The sequence below is a fragment of the Thalassophryne amazonica genome, chromosome 10 (genome assembly GCF_902500255.1).
Source record: "Thalassophryne amazonica chromosome 10, fThaAma1.1, whole genome shotgun sequence".
Classification (NCBI taxonomy): Eukaryota; Metazoa; Chordata; class Actinopteri; order Batrachoidiformes; family Batrachoididae; genus Thalassophryne; species Thalassophryne amazonica.
Genome location: NC_047112.1, coordinates 72,599,167 through 72,614,998, shown reverse-complemented (window position 1 = coordinate 72,614,998; position 15,832 = coordinate 72,599,167). Strand labels below are relative to the sequence as shown.

General features: G+C 41.8%; 1 protein-coding gene across 7 annotated transcripts in view; it reads right to left on the bottom strand.

Moving 5' to 3' along the window:
* Nucleotides 1-15,832, bottom strand: part of celf5a (cugbp, Elav-like family member 5a) — a 788,658-nt gene that overhangs the window by 88,227 nt on the left and 684,599 nt on the right. For all 7 annotated transcript variants that reach the window (XM_034180252.1, XM_034180251.1, XM_034180254.1 and 4 more), the window contains exon 6: nucleotides 14,681-14,827. In XM_034180252.1, coding sequence (XP_034036143.1) covers nucleotides 14,681-14,827 — 147 coding nt within the window. The remainder of the gene's footprint in view (nucleotides 1-14,680; nucleotides 14,828-15,832) is intronic.

Genomic DNA, 15,832 nt, shown 5'->3' with positions numbered 1-15,832 from the left:
GATAGGAACCAGCAACCCCATGTTCCCTTAATTGGTAACGTTACCCGTAGGTTTTCTGAAGAGTGTATATATATATATATATATATATATATATTTTTTTTTTTTTTTCCCCAGCTACGTTTTCTGGCTAAACTAAAGTCCTTTCTCAGTAGACATGATCTTCAGACAGCCATTCATACTTTCATCTGCTGATTAATGTAAAGCACTTTATGATGGTTTTAACCAGTCTTCTCTTGCACGCCTCAAACCTGTGCAAAATGTTGCTGCTCGTTTTAACAAACACTTCCAGGAGTGAGCATATTATGTCTGTACTTTACTCACTCCACTGGCTTCCAGTTCATTTTAGAATTGATTTTAAGATTTTAATCTTGGTTTTTTAAAAGCTGTTAATGGTCGTGCACCTTCCTACTTGTTTGAAATGTTAATTCTCCACACTTACAGTGATACATTATTGGCATCTGGTTGACTTTACTTAGATTTTCTGAGGATCGTGTTTTTGTTGTAGCTGAACCCAGACTGTGGAACAAGTTAACTCCCGATTTACAAACTACTTCTGACATCACAGTTTTTAAATCAAAGCTCAAGAATTATTTATTTAATTGGGCTTTTAACTCCTGGTGGCATTGTGACAGTTTGTTTTTATGTGCCTCTTTAACTCTACTTTATGTTTGTTTTATTTTTGCGAATTCTTTTTCCTTGATTTTCCTGATATTGGAGCTTGTTGAACGTGTGCATTCAAATTCAATCCTGCAGTTATTAAATACATTTTTTTTTTGTCCAAAGATGAACTCGTCCTTTCTCAACAAGATACAAGAAGACAAATTGCTCCTGATCATAATATAATAAAGATTGCAGTAGGTTAGTCTGAAGAAGGGAAAGTGACCAAAAACGTCTTTCAGCTTTTAAACAAAAACATATAAACCCCCCTAAAAGTGAGAAAAAAACTACATTTAATTTCTTATTACTTACAGTAATTCAGATAAGCTACATAATATATATTTCTGATGAGAGGATGAATGCAGAATATTTAAAATCATGTTAGTCACAAATTAATTTAACATGGAATTCAATCGCTAGCTTCACTTAATCCAAATAATTTTCATACTTGAATCATTTGAATGCTCGGTTCCTCAGACTTCCAGCTGAACTAATTGATTAACTATGACTGTGTGTAATCTGTACCTTCTGTCTGACATGTTTATTTAAGTGCAGGCCGCTCCAACGGGGGCTTATATTTTTGCAAGGTGAGCACGCAGCCATCACCCTCCTACCGCCTGTGCACCTGCACGCACATGGTCACTATTAGCACAAAGTTACAGCATTTTCTCTCCTCTCGTTTATCTACCTCACACTCAGCCTAATGAATCTTTTAGGGAGGTGAGAGAGGCGAGTTGCTGGAGGTGCCTTTAAATCTAAAACTTCTCTCATCCTCTGACACGGTGTGCAGTCTCCCACCGACTGAGACCGAGCTGAAAAGGCAGCCTTTGCTCCGAAATGCAGGAGAGCAAAAAGGACTTGAATCAGAGCCAGTCTGATGTTTGTGTCTCCAATCAAAAGGCAATAAAAGACAGTTTTTATTACACACACTCAGCAACTCATAGGAGAACTATTATGAGTTGCTGCTAATGGCAGGAATAAAACATGGGATATCACTTTCCTTGCTCACGTTTGGCTTGTGCTTTGTAAAAATCACCTCCTTGCAAATAGGATGTCTCCTGTCAGAGCACACCAGTGTCTGTGTCGATCAGCAAAATGGCACATTTCTCATTTTTAGCATATGTTGTCAGTGTTGTACCCCTCCAATTTGTGTTCACAGCCCCTACCTTCTGCTGGTTTGACTAAAATCCAATTTACTGGCTGTCAGCTCAACTCTATAATCCTATCCACTCCTGTGGTAGAGAGGTAGGCCTCTTTACTGTACCAGCTTTACCCTGGTTTCAGCAACATATACCCTCTTTGCACACCTGTGTCCTATACTGTCCCACACCTTCTTTTCTGAGCTGGTGTATATAGGGCATGTCAAAACCTGTAGGGATAAACTCCTTTTTCTGTCATAGCAGATTTTTTCATCTTAGCATAATATGCGCAGTTTATCTTACCATAAAGCAGCATCCATTAAATGTCTTGTGCACTTTTCTGGCAGGTGGAGATGATTGGAGACTGTGCACCACGTGCATGCAGCAAGTATCACTGAATGTAAAGCAATTTAATGATAACTACTGCATTCTGGAGTGTCAGTCATGGTGGCTAATGTTTCACTGTATTCCAGTAGGTGGGCCAAGGAGAGGCCAAGTGTTCATAGTGCAGCGGAGAACTGAAAAAATCTTTCAAATGGTGATGCAAGCTCCAAATCTGACACAGATACACCTTAGACTTTATGCATTTGAAAAGGCAGGGTGTGCACTTGAATTTACAGTAGGCGGCCACGTAGGGGTCAGTTGAAGAATGATGCCTGGCATTCATGTATCATCAGAACTCCAGGTGCTGCCATGTGCCTTTTACTAAGAAGTGGCTTCCGTTTGGCCACTCTACCATACAGGCCTGATTGGTGGATTGCTGCAGAGATGGTTGTCCTTCTGGAAGGTTCTCCTGTCTCCACAGAGGAATGGTGGAGCTCCGACAGTGTGACCATCGGGTTCTTGGTCACCTCCCTGACTACAGTCCTTCTCCCTGATCGCTCAGTTTAGACGGCAGTCAGGCTCTAGGAAGATTCTGGTGGATCTGAACTTCTTCTATTTATGGATTACGGAAGCCATTGTGCTCACTGGGATCTTTAAAGCAGCAGAAATGTTTCTGTACCCTTTCCCAGATTTGTGCCTCGAGAACTTTGGTACCAGGAAAATGCCAACTACATAAGTTGTGCAGTACCTATGATTCTTGTGGTGCACTGTACGTTGGTTTATGCTGGTTAAAGCACCATCTTTAACTCACATCCTTTGTGGATCTGTAAACTGTTGTTAAAAGCTCTCCAGGAGCACCGTAAGGGTCCACAATATTTCATGAGTCTGGTTTTGTGAAGCTGCTTTTAATATGTTTGGACTTAATGTGGGCAGTGAACTTGACAGCTTGAAATCGAGTGAGAAGGTGTAACCAGGGTTTGTCCTTTGTTAAAGGACTTCACTGAGATATGGAAAGAAGGTATTTCCTAAAGCTTCTTGAAAAGCCATTACTGTCTCCAAGGTTGACCTGCCTCAGTTTCTCCACCTCCTTGCTATACTTTGCTGAATTCATTACACACAGATACTGTAATTCATAACACCAATACAAGGAGAATTTTACCATCACTGGCATCAATCATACTGTATAATCGTTGTGTCACAAAAACACATACACGCAATTTCTCTTTGAGATTTAATAGTAACTAATTCTGTCTAATGCTTTAGTATCCCCCCACCGTGACCTTGTTACCTTCACTTAGAACTCAATTTCCCAGCACCATCCTCCACTTTGTCATATTAGATGTGTGTACGAGGGCGAACAGAAGACAGAGAGCACATTCCGTGTGGGAGTGTGCGTGTCTGTATGAGCTGACACGGGTCTCTACCACAGTAAATAAAAGTCACAGCCAACCTGAGCGGGGCACAATGGTCTTGCTGCAGACCGCTCTTGCCTTCACCGCCCCTTAAACATTTGCATTTCTCAACATTTCCTGGGAAAGAACTGCATTTCATGAATGGTAATGAAGGTGGGAGATGGCCTCGCAATTACTATGGGACGGTCAATTTGCACGTTTCACACCGGGTCCCACGACAGTGATATGAGAATGTGGGAAATGCATAAGCCCCCACAACCTGACTAACATCTACTATTAATTCAGGCATTTAGAAACAGCAACAATAAATAAGTTTAATACATAGAAAAAGGAATCTCTTTTTCTTCCTTGAATGTTTGTGTGCATTGTTAAAGGGTGCTGTGATACAGACGCAAGGTTTATTTGTTAATCTCTGCTTTCCTAAAGATTAATTTGAACCTCTGTTTTTTGTATGTGTGCACTTTAGAGTGTGTACGTGCATGTTTGTGTGTCTGTGTGTGTTAGCTCTGAGTCAGCAGGACAGAAGAAAGTTTGCGAGTAGATAAGTTGCCTGTGGAATATTCTGAGTCAACTCTGGCCCCTGAAGCATCTCATGAGCCCAGAGGGAGGGACTGAGAGTGAGATAGTGATGGAAGGTGAAGGGGCTGCAAAGGCTGGAGCCTGTCCCAGAAACCATGGGACATGAGGCACGGTACACCTTGGACAGGACGCCAGTCCTAACATGCATGTCTTTGGAGGAAGCTGGAGCACCCGGAGGAAACCCACGCAAACATGGGGAGAACATGCAAACTTCACACAGAAAACCCCCAGGTGGGAATCGATCCCACGACCTTTTTGCTGTGAGGCAACACTAACCACTAAACCATATTACTGGCTACTATTAAGATGAAATATATTAAGATTAAATATCTAAATTTAGTTTGTGAGCAATAGGCTTTTGCTAGCTGTTGGAGTGTTATGTCAATGTCTCGGAACAATCTTGCAAACACCCGGGGTGCCGATCACACCCGGGGTGCCGATCACAGCCGAGGTACCGATCACACCCGGGGTGCCGATCACACCCGGGGTGCCGATCACACCCGGGGTACCGATCACGCATGGGCAAAGCTTCTTTTGTGGAAAGTATTTCATTTGCCAGATCACCAACTGCAGGACAATCAGCAATGATCAGAAAAATATAATATGACTTCATTACATAGTTGCCTAATTTGCATTTTTCCTTATGCGTGTGATTTATTTAACATTTTGCTCATCTCGTCTGGAATTGTGTGGAAAAAAAAATTGAAATTGAACAAATTATCCAGCAGGCAGCTGACGAATCAGCACACGAGGACAGGCAGTGGTCAAAGTATTAGCACTGAGGACTTACAACACCTCAGTCAAAGCCCCAAGTGAGTCATTGATTATTGACGAATGAATTTTAATGAACATTTTATATCAAATTAACATTAGCTGTAGTTCAGGGGCGCTGTGGGCACTCATAGGAAGCACACAGTCCTTGAAAATCTTACATACAGATGTCCTGAGGATGTTTATTGTATGCTGCTCTCTGAATGCTTATAAAGTAGCCTTGGACAGTAAAGATCTCCACTCAAATAAAGGGCTCTGCTGTCTTATGGTTCACCATCGGGCTGCTTTCAAAACTCTGCGGAGGGAAAACAACTTGCAACTGAAGCAAAATTAAACATTTATGTATTTAAAACAAAGTTACTGGAGATCTTCTTGATTAAAAACGCTCAAATTTTACCTCCATCAAACAAAACTGAAGGGGAGAGATTATGTGTGCATGTCTGTCTGTCTGTCTGTCTGTGTGCATAATTTCTCAGAGAAAATGACTGAATTCTGATGCCAATCGATATCAACATTTTCTGTCTTATCGCTTTGTTTCCACATAGTTTAACATTGCAAGAGAGGTTATGTTAGAATTCAAACATTTTGGAGCACAGCAAGGTTTTTTGGGCAGAATGTGATAGAGTTAAGTGTTTGTACGGAGCAGTCACTAAGGAGGCGATAGAGCTACGTTACCATAGATGTCATGTGGTCCAGTTTTAGAAAGAGTCACTGACAAACAGTCAAAAACTGACAATTCATCCACAGGTCCTACTGCAGTGTATTAAGGCCATTATAGGTTTCAAAAAAAGAAAAACAAAACAAAACAAAAAACAGCATGGAATATGGTAATTTCCAAGACAAAACTGACAGGGCCAGATTCACTAAGATCCCGTATACACTGACAAATGTAAAGTACGTGGGCTTTCCAAACATTTGCACGTTGTGTTGGTGAACATTTTGAGGGAGATTTACTAAGAATAAAGGTGCCCTGACACTTGTATGACTTTGATTCACGCACTTGCACGCACATCATCGTGACAATCCTACACACTGTGTTCCCAGTTGGACATCATGCTTTGTTCAGCTGGTTGCCACGCGTTGTGCACTGGATGCTGTGTATATAAAATAATTATTTTGTTGCGAATTAATAATTTTCTCTCCAAGTTGGCTGTTGAAAATGCCTCTAATCAATTCAGGAATCACAGAGGACTGTTCCAGCTGCTGTTTCTCTCTCTCTCTCGCTTAATTAGGTAGAGAACGTATTTGGAACCATCTAAAAAGGTAATTATTCATCATGTTTATTTTGTAATAGTTTGGTAAAACAGTTGCATGTTCATTCGTTCTTGTGAGCAGCTGTAAAAGCATGTTTATGACAGATTTAACATCTCGTTATAATCGTTCAGACGAGCTGCGCTCTGATGCGGTGCGCTGACGCAATCACACGCGCTCATGCGCAGTGTTTTTTAATTGTTTGCATAATGTTCATGTGAAGTCCATGTAATTAATGTGTGATGGAGATTTTGAACATTTCAAAATTTTCTTTACGCACTAGTTTACAACAGTTTGCGACAAGTTTACTCTCCTGCACGGCAGAGTGCGTGCAAATGTGTGGATCAAAGTCAGGGCACCTTTAGTCTGCAAATGACAGTGGGTGGTAACATGATGCAGACAGCAATATGTAAATGACCAGTTTGCATATGTTAATTGACATAAGCACAAAATTAAATTCAAACAGCCACATGCAGGCATTTTAAAAATAAGACGAACACCTTTTAGCCAAAAATGTCATTTGAATGAATGAATGAATGAATTTATTCAGCACACACAGATCCAAAACAACAAAACATACAAAGAAAGAAAGAAAATAATCCAACAATGTACCCATGCACCCGAAAGGGTGTAGGTAGAAGCAAAAGCTTGTAAACGCCTGCCCCTTTAGCAAAAAATAAAAGTTATGCATATGTATATAAAATTATATATATAACATATACATAATACAAGTATAAATTGATCCCTTAACAACAATTTCAAAACACAAACGTGCAAGCAGCAGTACACCAAAAACAAGACAAAATCAATAAACCTAATTTAACAGACTATAGCGAGTAAACAAATAGTTTTTGTAGAGCCTTTTAAAGCCAACCAATTTACCAAGTGATTTTATATTATCCAGGCAATTATTCCAAGTGTTTACACCTTTAACAGAAAGACAATGACTTTTTACGGTAGTTTGAATCTTTGATTTCTGAAATAACAATGTTCCTTGTAGATTATAACTGGAGTCCCTCATTTTAAACAGGTCTTGGACATGTTGTGCTAGTTACTGAACAATTACCGAATTGAAAATGAATGTGCCTTAAAATGATTTGTCTGCTCTTTCATGGGCGATGTCGCGTGTGTGGCCAGCCTAGTCTCATGCTTTGTTTGCGTGATACCATCACAAAATGCGTCACATTTTCATGATGAGGTCAAGTTTAGCTCACTATTTTTAACCTAACTATAACTATAAACCTATCCTAACCTTAACCCCCAATGGCCCCTTGCCCCCACATCACCCCAAATTCATGATACTGTCATGAAAAAATTTTGTGATAGTGTCATGAAAATGTGACATATTTCATGTCAATATCATGAAATAACAGATTAAATTACTTTTGTGATGCCATCATGAACCGGCGCCAGATCGGACTAGTATGGCACAAGCCCGGATTCAGCAACGCTACCATTAAAAGCACCCCCCCCCCCTACAATATAAGATGATTTACATTTTATTCCTTTACGAGTAAGTCACCCTACTGTAAACTCTTTGTCCACTTCTTGCATCTGTATACAGTGGTGAACATGGGTGAGAGGTGGGAGCTGGTTATTGGTTATTAAAAGTAGCTCAGATGGATTTTTTCATGTCAGAAGAGAGGTGATTAAAATCCAGAATCATTCAAATCTGAAAATATTTGACCCATGATCAAACCTTCCAATTTTTCAGACATAGTAACTTAACAGAAGGACTGAGACGGGCCAAACTATATCGTTTGGATGCTATATGACAAGAGGAGTAACTTGGTGTAGTTGTTTTCAACAACACTGGAGCCTGACCCCCTTTTGACCCCTACCAGAAATACATAGACAGCCCTTTGAATTCTTTCAGTGTCCTTCAGGAAACCCCAAATCACAGTGAAACTGAAAGATGTAGCATACTGTTGAAGTTAGCTGGCACATCCAGTGAATGGTACACAGTAAAATTACCAGTGTACGAGGTCTGTCCATAAAGTATAGGTCCTTTTTTTTTTTTCAAAAACTATATGGATTTCATACATATGTTTTTACGTCAGACATGCTTGAACCCTCGTGTGCATGCGTGAGTTTTCCACGCCTGTCGTGACGTCATTCGCCTGTGAGCACTCCTTGTGGGAGGAGTCGTCCAGCCCCTCGTCGGAATTCCTTTGTCTGAGAAGTTGCTGAGAGACTGGCGCTTTGTTTGATCAAAATTTTTTCTAAACCTGTGAGACACATCGAAGTGGACACGGTTCGAAAAATTAAGCTGGTTTTCAGTGAAAATTTTAACGGCTGATGAGAGATTTTGAGGTGATACTGTCGCTTTAAGGACTTCCCACGGTGCGAGACGTTGCGCAGTGGTCTCAGGCGCCGTCGTCAGCCTGTTTCAAGCTGCAAACCTCCACATTTCAGGCTCTATTGATCCAGGATGTCGTGAGAGAACAGAGAAGTTTCAGAAGAAGTCGGTTTCAGCATTTTATCCGGATATTCCACTGTTAAAGGAAATTTTTTTAATGAAAGACGTGCGGATGGATTGCAGCGTCGGCTCGCAGCCGCCGCGACGCTCCGCCACAGGAAAAACACCTCTGTTGGAAGCCTTAAGGACAAGTTGGAACATGTCCAGCTGTTAAACAATTTCTCATATACTCACTCCACTGAAAGCCATTAAAAGCCGCCTGGATTTTACAAATGGTTAACAACACGGAGGTGTTTTTCCTGTGCCGCCGCACCGCGCCGGCTGCGTCCCGACGCGCGGACCCATCCACACGTCTTTCATTAAAAAAATCTCCTTTAACAGTGGAATATCCGGATAAAATGCTGAAACTGACTTCTTCTGAAACTTCTCTGTTCTCTCACGACGTCCTGGATCAATAGAGCCTGAAATGTGGAGGTTTGCAGCTTGAAACAGGCTGACGATGGCGCCTGAGAGCGCTGAGCGACGTCTCGCACCGTGGGAAGTCCTTAAAGCGACAGTATCACCTCAAAATCTCTCATCAGCCGTTAAAATTTTCACTGAAAACCAGCTTAATTTTTCAAACCGTGTCCACTTCGATGTGTCTCACAGGTTTAGAAAAAATTTTGATCAAACAAAGCGCCAGTCGCTCAGCAACTTCTCAGACAAAGGAATTCCGACGAGGGGCTGGACGACTCCTCCCACAAGGAGTGCTCAGAGGCGAATGACGTCACCGACAGGCGTGGAAAAACTCACGCATGCGCATGAGGGTTCAAGCATGTCTGACGTAAAAACATATGAATGAAATCCATATAGTTTTTGAAAAAAATAAAAAGGACCTATACTTTATTGACAGACCTCGTAAAACTAACACTGACAGTGTTAGTTTTACACTTCTGCTGTGTACGTTCCATCACTCATCTCATGCAGATAGCCTTAGAATTGCACTCCAACATTCACAGTTTATATCAGAACACCTGAACAAAATAATAACTTTATTTCTATAGCACTTTCAGGTTCAAGTTATAGAAAACATTTTGCATATATAAAATAAAGCTCATTTCTTTTGGCAGTGCACAGACAGAGAGCACAACAGCAAAAGTTCAGTTAAGGACAGAGAAGAGTTTTTCTACTTACCATAAATAAAGCAGGTGGCACTGTGGGACTGGAGTTGGATGACCAACATATCCACAGGGGTTCAATTCCAGGTGTGCGCTTCAGGCTACCTGTCTGTGTCCTTGAACAAGACACTTCATTTACATTGTCCCACTACACCCAGCTGTAAATGGGGATTGGGTGGGGAAGTAACCTGTGATGGACTGGCGTACATGGGGAGTCATAAACTCTCACGTCATATGAAGGTATCTGGGGATATGTACTGGTATCAGTTGCCAAAGGGACATACAGCACCTACATGCTTCTCCTTCTTACACAGCACAGCATTTGATGGGTCTCTGTATTTCATTCTGGAAATTGCATGTGCGGTACATCCCACTAACAGAAGCAGCTGCACCTTGGTCACAAGTGATCTTTATACACATCAGTGGATACTACAGTTCATCCAGGTGTTACAGCAGTTAATATACTTGATGCTTTTTGTGGTACCATTCACGATGCCAGGTTTCATGTATGCAAACTTGCTCCCTCACCACAAAATCTGTCAGTTCTCAATCAACCCTATTAATAAAAACAAACTAGAACATGACACACTCTGAATTATCTTATTGGTTGAATTTATGGTTGGCCCACAACACACCCATAACACCCCCTATGACTAATGTCGAGGCCTAATCCAGCCCCTTTGCATGCAGCATCGTGGTTTGTGTTAAGGTACAACACCATACAGGTAGCGGTATGACAGCAGACACACCCCAAAAGCAACTGTGCCGTATGTTATGCACCCACTGTTAAGATAGGGTGACACAGGTTAGGCAGAGCAATGTGCCCACTGATTGCCCAAGCCTACTTTCAAGTTAGAAGACTATTATTATTATTTTTTTAATTGTGCACTGAAACATGCATAAAAGGAAAACAGTAAAAATAAGTTACTATAAGATATCTTTACATTTTATGCATGAAAAGGAATAAATAAAAACTCCATAATATTATAGTGTAGTTTGAAAAGAAAAATCAGAGTTGCCTACATACATTTGTACGCTTTTGACATTGACATGGATATTAAGAAAAACATCCACTAGGGGGTCCTGGAGACATTCTATAACATTTTTGACAACATCAAACATGGCTACGGTTGAACGTTTCTACCATACAAGAAACAAAAGCAATCAGATATCTCTGACATGTGCCAATCCGAATGCAGATCATCTCCAAAATTCAGTGGAGTCTTCCGTGGCCTCGTATCTATCTGTTGTGCAAATTTGGTAACAATCCGTGAATTTTTTTTTTAACTTCAAAGCCTATATGAAGTGAACTCTTGATCTATAATCTGGATTCGTATCACCTCCTAAATTTAATGAAGTCTTTCATGGCCTAATATCTAAAAGATCATCAAAATCCATGCCTTAGTTTTGATGTAATCCTGGTGACAGACAGACAAATAAATACAGATGATGTTATTACGTCCTCGGCGGATGTAACAAAAGTATAGGTAGCGGTGTAGACAGAGGTGGTCTGCAAACTTTAAATGCTTCATGACCAGACTTTATATTTAAAACCCTCATCAAAAGGTCTTTGTGTATGTTTGCTTTAATGTTGTATCTTGCTTGAACTCCATGATTACTGGTGGAGTTGCACAATTTCTTCCACATGTGAAAGCTGTCAGAAAATGGAGAGAAATATGGACTAAATGTATGTAGTGTGCAGACAGAAGGCTCCATTCACATCCTTATAAGTATTGAAATGAGGCCTTAGAATGTGCATTGCTTTCATTCCACTGTCGCCTGCGTGCTCGCTCAGGGGGTTGGCAAGGTTAGCCCTTACTCGTGTAAAGCGCCTTGAGGCAGCTTTGTTGTGATTTGGCGCTGTATAAATAAAATAAATTGAATTTCATTCAAACATCAAACAAGCGCAGACAAACTCTCTGTTTTTTGATATTACTTGAAAAGTTATAACACACAGCCTTCTGGTGCCGATATCCAGCCTTAAAACATTTTAGGCTTCTTATCCAACCTAGCAGTAGGTGTTAAAATTGTAGTTAAACTTTAATGTATTGTGAGTTTTAAGCCCCTCCTGGTCTAAGTGAAGGATCACGTGCACAGGTGTCATAGTTGATAGTGAACAGCAAACATGGTAACTGCATAATCCGCTAGTTTGAATAAATGTTTCTGTGTAGGCTCTCAGTTGTCCAAGTGGTTTCCATAGTAGAGAAGCTTGAATCTTCGACTGGACTGGGTTGCTTGACGCGAGGACGTTTCGCTTCAAATCGCAGAAGCTTCCTCAGCTAAAATTCTTGCTCTGGTGGTCTGACTTCTGTCTTGACTCTTGTAGAGAAGAATAATCAAGAAGTCACAAAAGCTGGAGTTTTAAACCTAACCAGACCCCTCCTACTGAGAGGCAGACTGCTATAGGCTGGTGATTAAACAATAGCTCTAATTAGCACCTATCGTGCTCTAGTTAACACCCTCCTAATGACAGGGCAGCTGTCCCTCTCCTGATGGCTCCCTTGAGGTCCCTTGAGCACTTGAGGTGCTTGGCCACATTGTACGTGATGGAATCTGTGCTACATACAATAGGTCTGAGTGGCACGTCCTGTTTGTGGATTTTGGGCAGTCCATAGATGCACGGAGTGGCGTCCCCAGGGTACAGTCTGTAGTATGTCTGCCTGTCGAAAGGTTGTGAAAAAGGGAAGGGCATCTATGGACTGCCCAAAATCCACAAACAGGACGTGCCACTCAGGCCTATTGTATGTAGCACAGATTCCATCACGTACAATGTGGCCAAGCACCTCAAGTGGATTTTGGCTCCTCTAGTGGGTAAATTAGAACACCATGTGGAGAACACACAAGATTTTGTGAACAAGATCAAGGACCTGCAGCTGGAGGCAGATGAAACAATTGTGTCTTTTGATGTGACTTCGTTGTTCACCTGCATCCCCACCGCTGAAGCTGTCTCAGCTGTGAGGCAGAGACTGCTGGAGGATGTGTCTCTACTTGAAAGGACCAAACTCACACCAGACCACATCTGCCAGCTCTTGGAGATCTGTCTTAACACCACGTATTTCCTGTTTAGGGGGAATTACTACAGGCAGATTCATGGCTGTGCAATGGGGTCTCCGGTATCCCCCATTGTGGCCAATCTGTACATGGAGCGAGTGGAGAAGACAGCCTTGACGTCTTTCACGGGCATCTCTCGCAGTCACTGGTTCAGATATGTTGATGACACATGGGTTAAAATCAAGCAACAGGAAGTTGAGGACTTTACAGAACACATCAACTCGGTGGACGCCAATATCAAGTTCACACGTGAGGATGCCAGAAACAACCATTTAGCCTTCTTGGACTGTGATGTTACGATTGGAGAGAACAGGCAGCTCCAGACAGGGGTTTACAGAAAACCAACTCACACTGACCAATATCTGCTCTTTGGCTCAAACCACCCCCTTGAACACAAGCTCGGGGTGATCAGGACGCTTCAACACAGAGCCCTACAGGTGCCCACAACTGCAGAGGGAATGGCTAAAGAACAACAACTTGTCCAGAAAGCCCTCACAGTATGTGGGTACCCACGATGGTCCCTGGACAAAGTGCAGAAGTCCCAGAGAACAAAGAGACCAGATAGACAGGAGACGGAGACAAGAAGAAGAGGAGTGTCTCTCCCTTATTTAGCAGAAGTAGGGGAAAAACTACAGAGGATCTTCAGACAGCACAAAATCCCAGTTTACTTTAAACCGGTTAACACCTTGAGACAGAAATTAGTTCACCCTAAGGACAGGATCCCTAGTTACAAACAGAGCAATGTAGTGTATTCTATCAGATGTCAGGAAAACTGTAATGAACACTACATAGGTGAGACTAAGCAACCTTTACACAAAAGGCTATACCAGCACTGCAGAGAGGGCACCAGTGGACCTCAATCTGCAGTTCATCTCCATCTTAAAGACACTAACCACACGTTTGAGGACAAGGAAGTTAAAATATTAGCCAGAGAGAAGAAATGGTTTGAGAGAGGGGTCAAGGAGGCATTCTTTGTGAAACGTTTGAAACCTAGCCTTAACCGGGGAGGGGGTCTGAGACACGCTTTATCCCCTGTTTACAATGGGGTACTCAGGTCAAGCAGTTTCAGTCTTTTGTTCATGGTAATGAGTCATTCACGTCATCAGCAGAGTCGTCAAGGGAGCCATCAGGAGAGGGACAGCTGCCCTGTCATTAGGAGGGTGTTAACTAGAGCACAATAGGTGCTAATTAGAGCTATTGTTTAGTCACCAGCCTATAGCAGTCTGCCTCTCGGTAGGAGGGGTCTGGTTAGGTTTAAAACTCCAGCTTTTGTGACTTCTTGATTATTCTTCTCTACAAGAGTCAAGACAGAAGTCAGACCACCAGAGCAAGAATTTTAGCTGAGGAAGCTTCTGCGATTTGAAGCGAAACATCCTCGCGTCAAGCAACCCAGTCCAGTCGAAGATTTAAGCTTCTCTACTATAGTTTGAATAAATGTGTTGTTATCATTGCTCTGGGTGCGCTCTATGTTGGTGCGGCAGATAGAATAAAAGATATGAGATAGAAACAGATGAATCAGCAGTATGCTAACTGCCCCATCAGTATGAGCACAGATGTGAGAAACTCTCCAGATTCTTTTTGCATCTTTGTTTTTAACCTTTGTTCATCCAGAAGAGTCAAGAAATGCTGTGTGTTCACAGGGAAATACCCCCCAGTACAAACACAGCCTGATGTTGTTGGTCTCTGAGCAGCTCCACTGGAGGAGGTGAGGATTCAGTCCCTTAACCAAGTGCCCTTCAGTGGTCAACATGTGATCAGGACAAACTCTGCTCTTTCACATCCCTCACCCAAATTTATCTTGCTTCTCCAGGAATAGAACTAACAAGGCTCCACTGTTCCATACCTGCATGTATATCCTCCATAATGAACCTGAAAACTCTTTATATGCTATATACTGCTTTATATGTTTTTCCAACTCACCGCATGTGCGTAAGAGCTGTAGGTGCTGAAGGGAAGGGCAATAGCTGGGTTGAAGATACCAAACTGCCCAACCATCTGCTGCATACGTCTGATGGTGCGCTCTTTGTCTGTGTCAGCGAACTTGACTACCAGGCTGGAAGACGCACCCTGGAGGGAACAGAACGAGTGACAGTGCTTAACCCGGACCGACTACAAAAAACACTCAAGTTGAATAGTCAGAAAGTAAATTTGGTCATTGTGAAGACATGACACCCATGATAGGTCAGAAGGAGCTACAAGCGTCAGTGGCTGTGATTGGACAACCTGTGCATACTAGTGCAGCAGATAACTAAAACAATCATGCAAATGGTGATAAAAGCATCAAATTCAGCAGAAATACTCCTTAGACACTCCTCTTTTGAAAAAAATGATTGGCCACTTGACTTTTCAATCGGTGGTCAGGTAGGGGTCAATTGAAGAATTACACAGAGGTCAAAATTAAAAGATGCTCCAATCATATTGAAAGATATTCCACATTATTTGCCTGATCATAAAGATTCTAAAAAAAGGTATAGTTTGGACTATCTGTGACTGAATTCTATGGAGTTACGGGATAAAAACAGCAAGAATGGTGACAAAGGTCACTGTCATTTTGTACAGGAGTCAAAAGTTAAAGTTGCTCCAATTTTGGTAGAACATGGTGCAAATTACTGGTTGAGTAATAGGATTAATAAATGGAATAGTTTTGACTGTGTTGCGTGCTTGGTTTGCAAAGTAAAGGTTAAACAACGTCGGCATCCATTGGATTCTATGACATGTGACATATGCTACCCTGTAACATGATAACTAAGCATAATACATGATGCAAACTATTCCTTTTTAAAACCATATTCAAATCAAATCAAATCAATTGTATTTATATAGCGCCAAATCACAACAAACAGTTGCCCCAAGGCGCTTTATATTGTAAGGCAAAAGCCATACAATAATTACGTAAAAACCCCAACGGTCAAAATGACCCCCTGTGAGCAAGACAGTGGGAAGGAAAAACTCCCTTTTAACAGGAAGAAACCTCCAGCAGAACCAGGCTCAGGGAGGGGCAGTCTTCTGCTGGGACTGGTTGGGGCTGAGGGAGAGAATCAGGAAAAAGACATGCTGTGGAGGGGAGCAGAG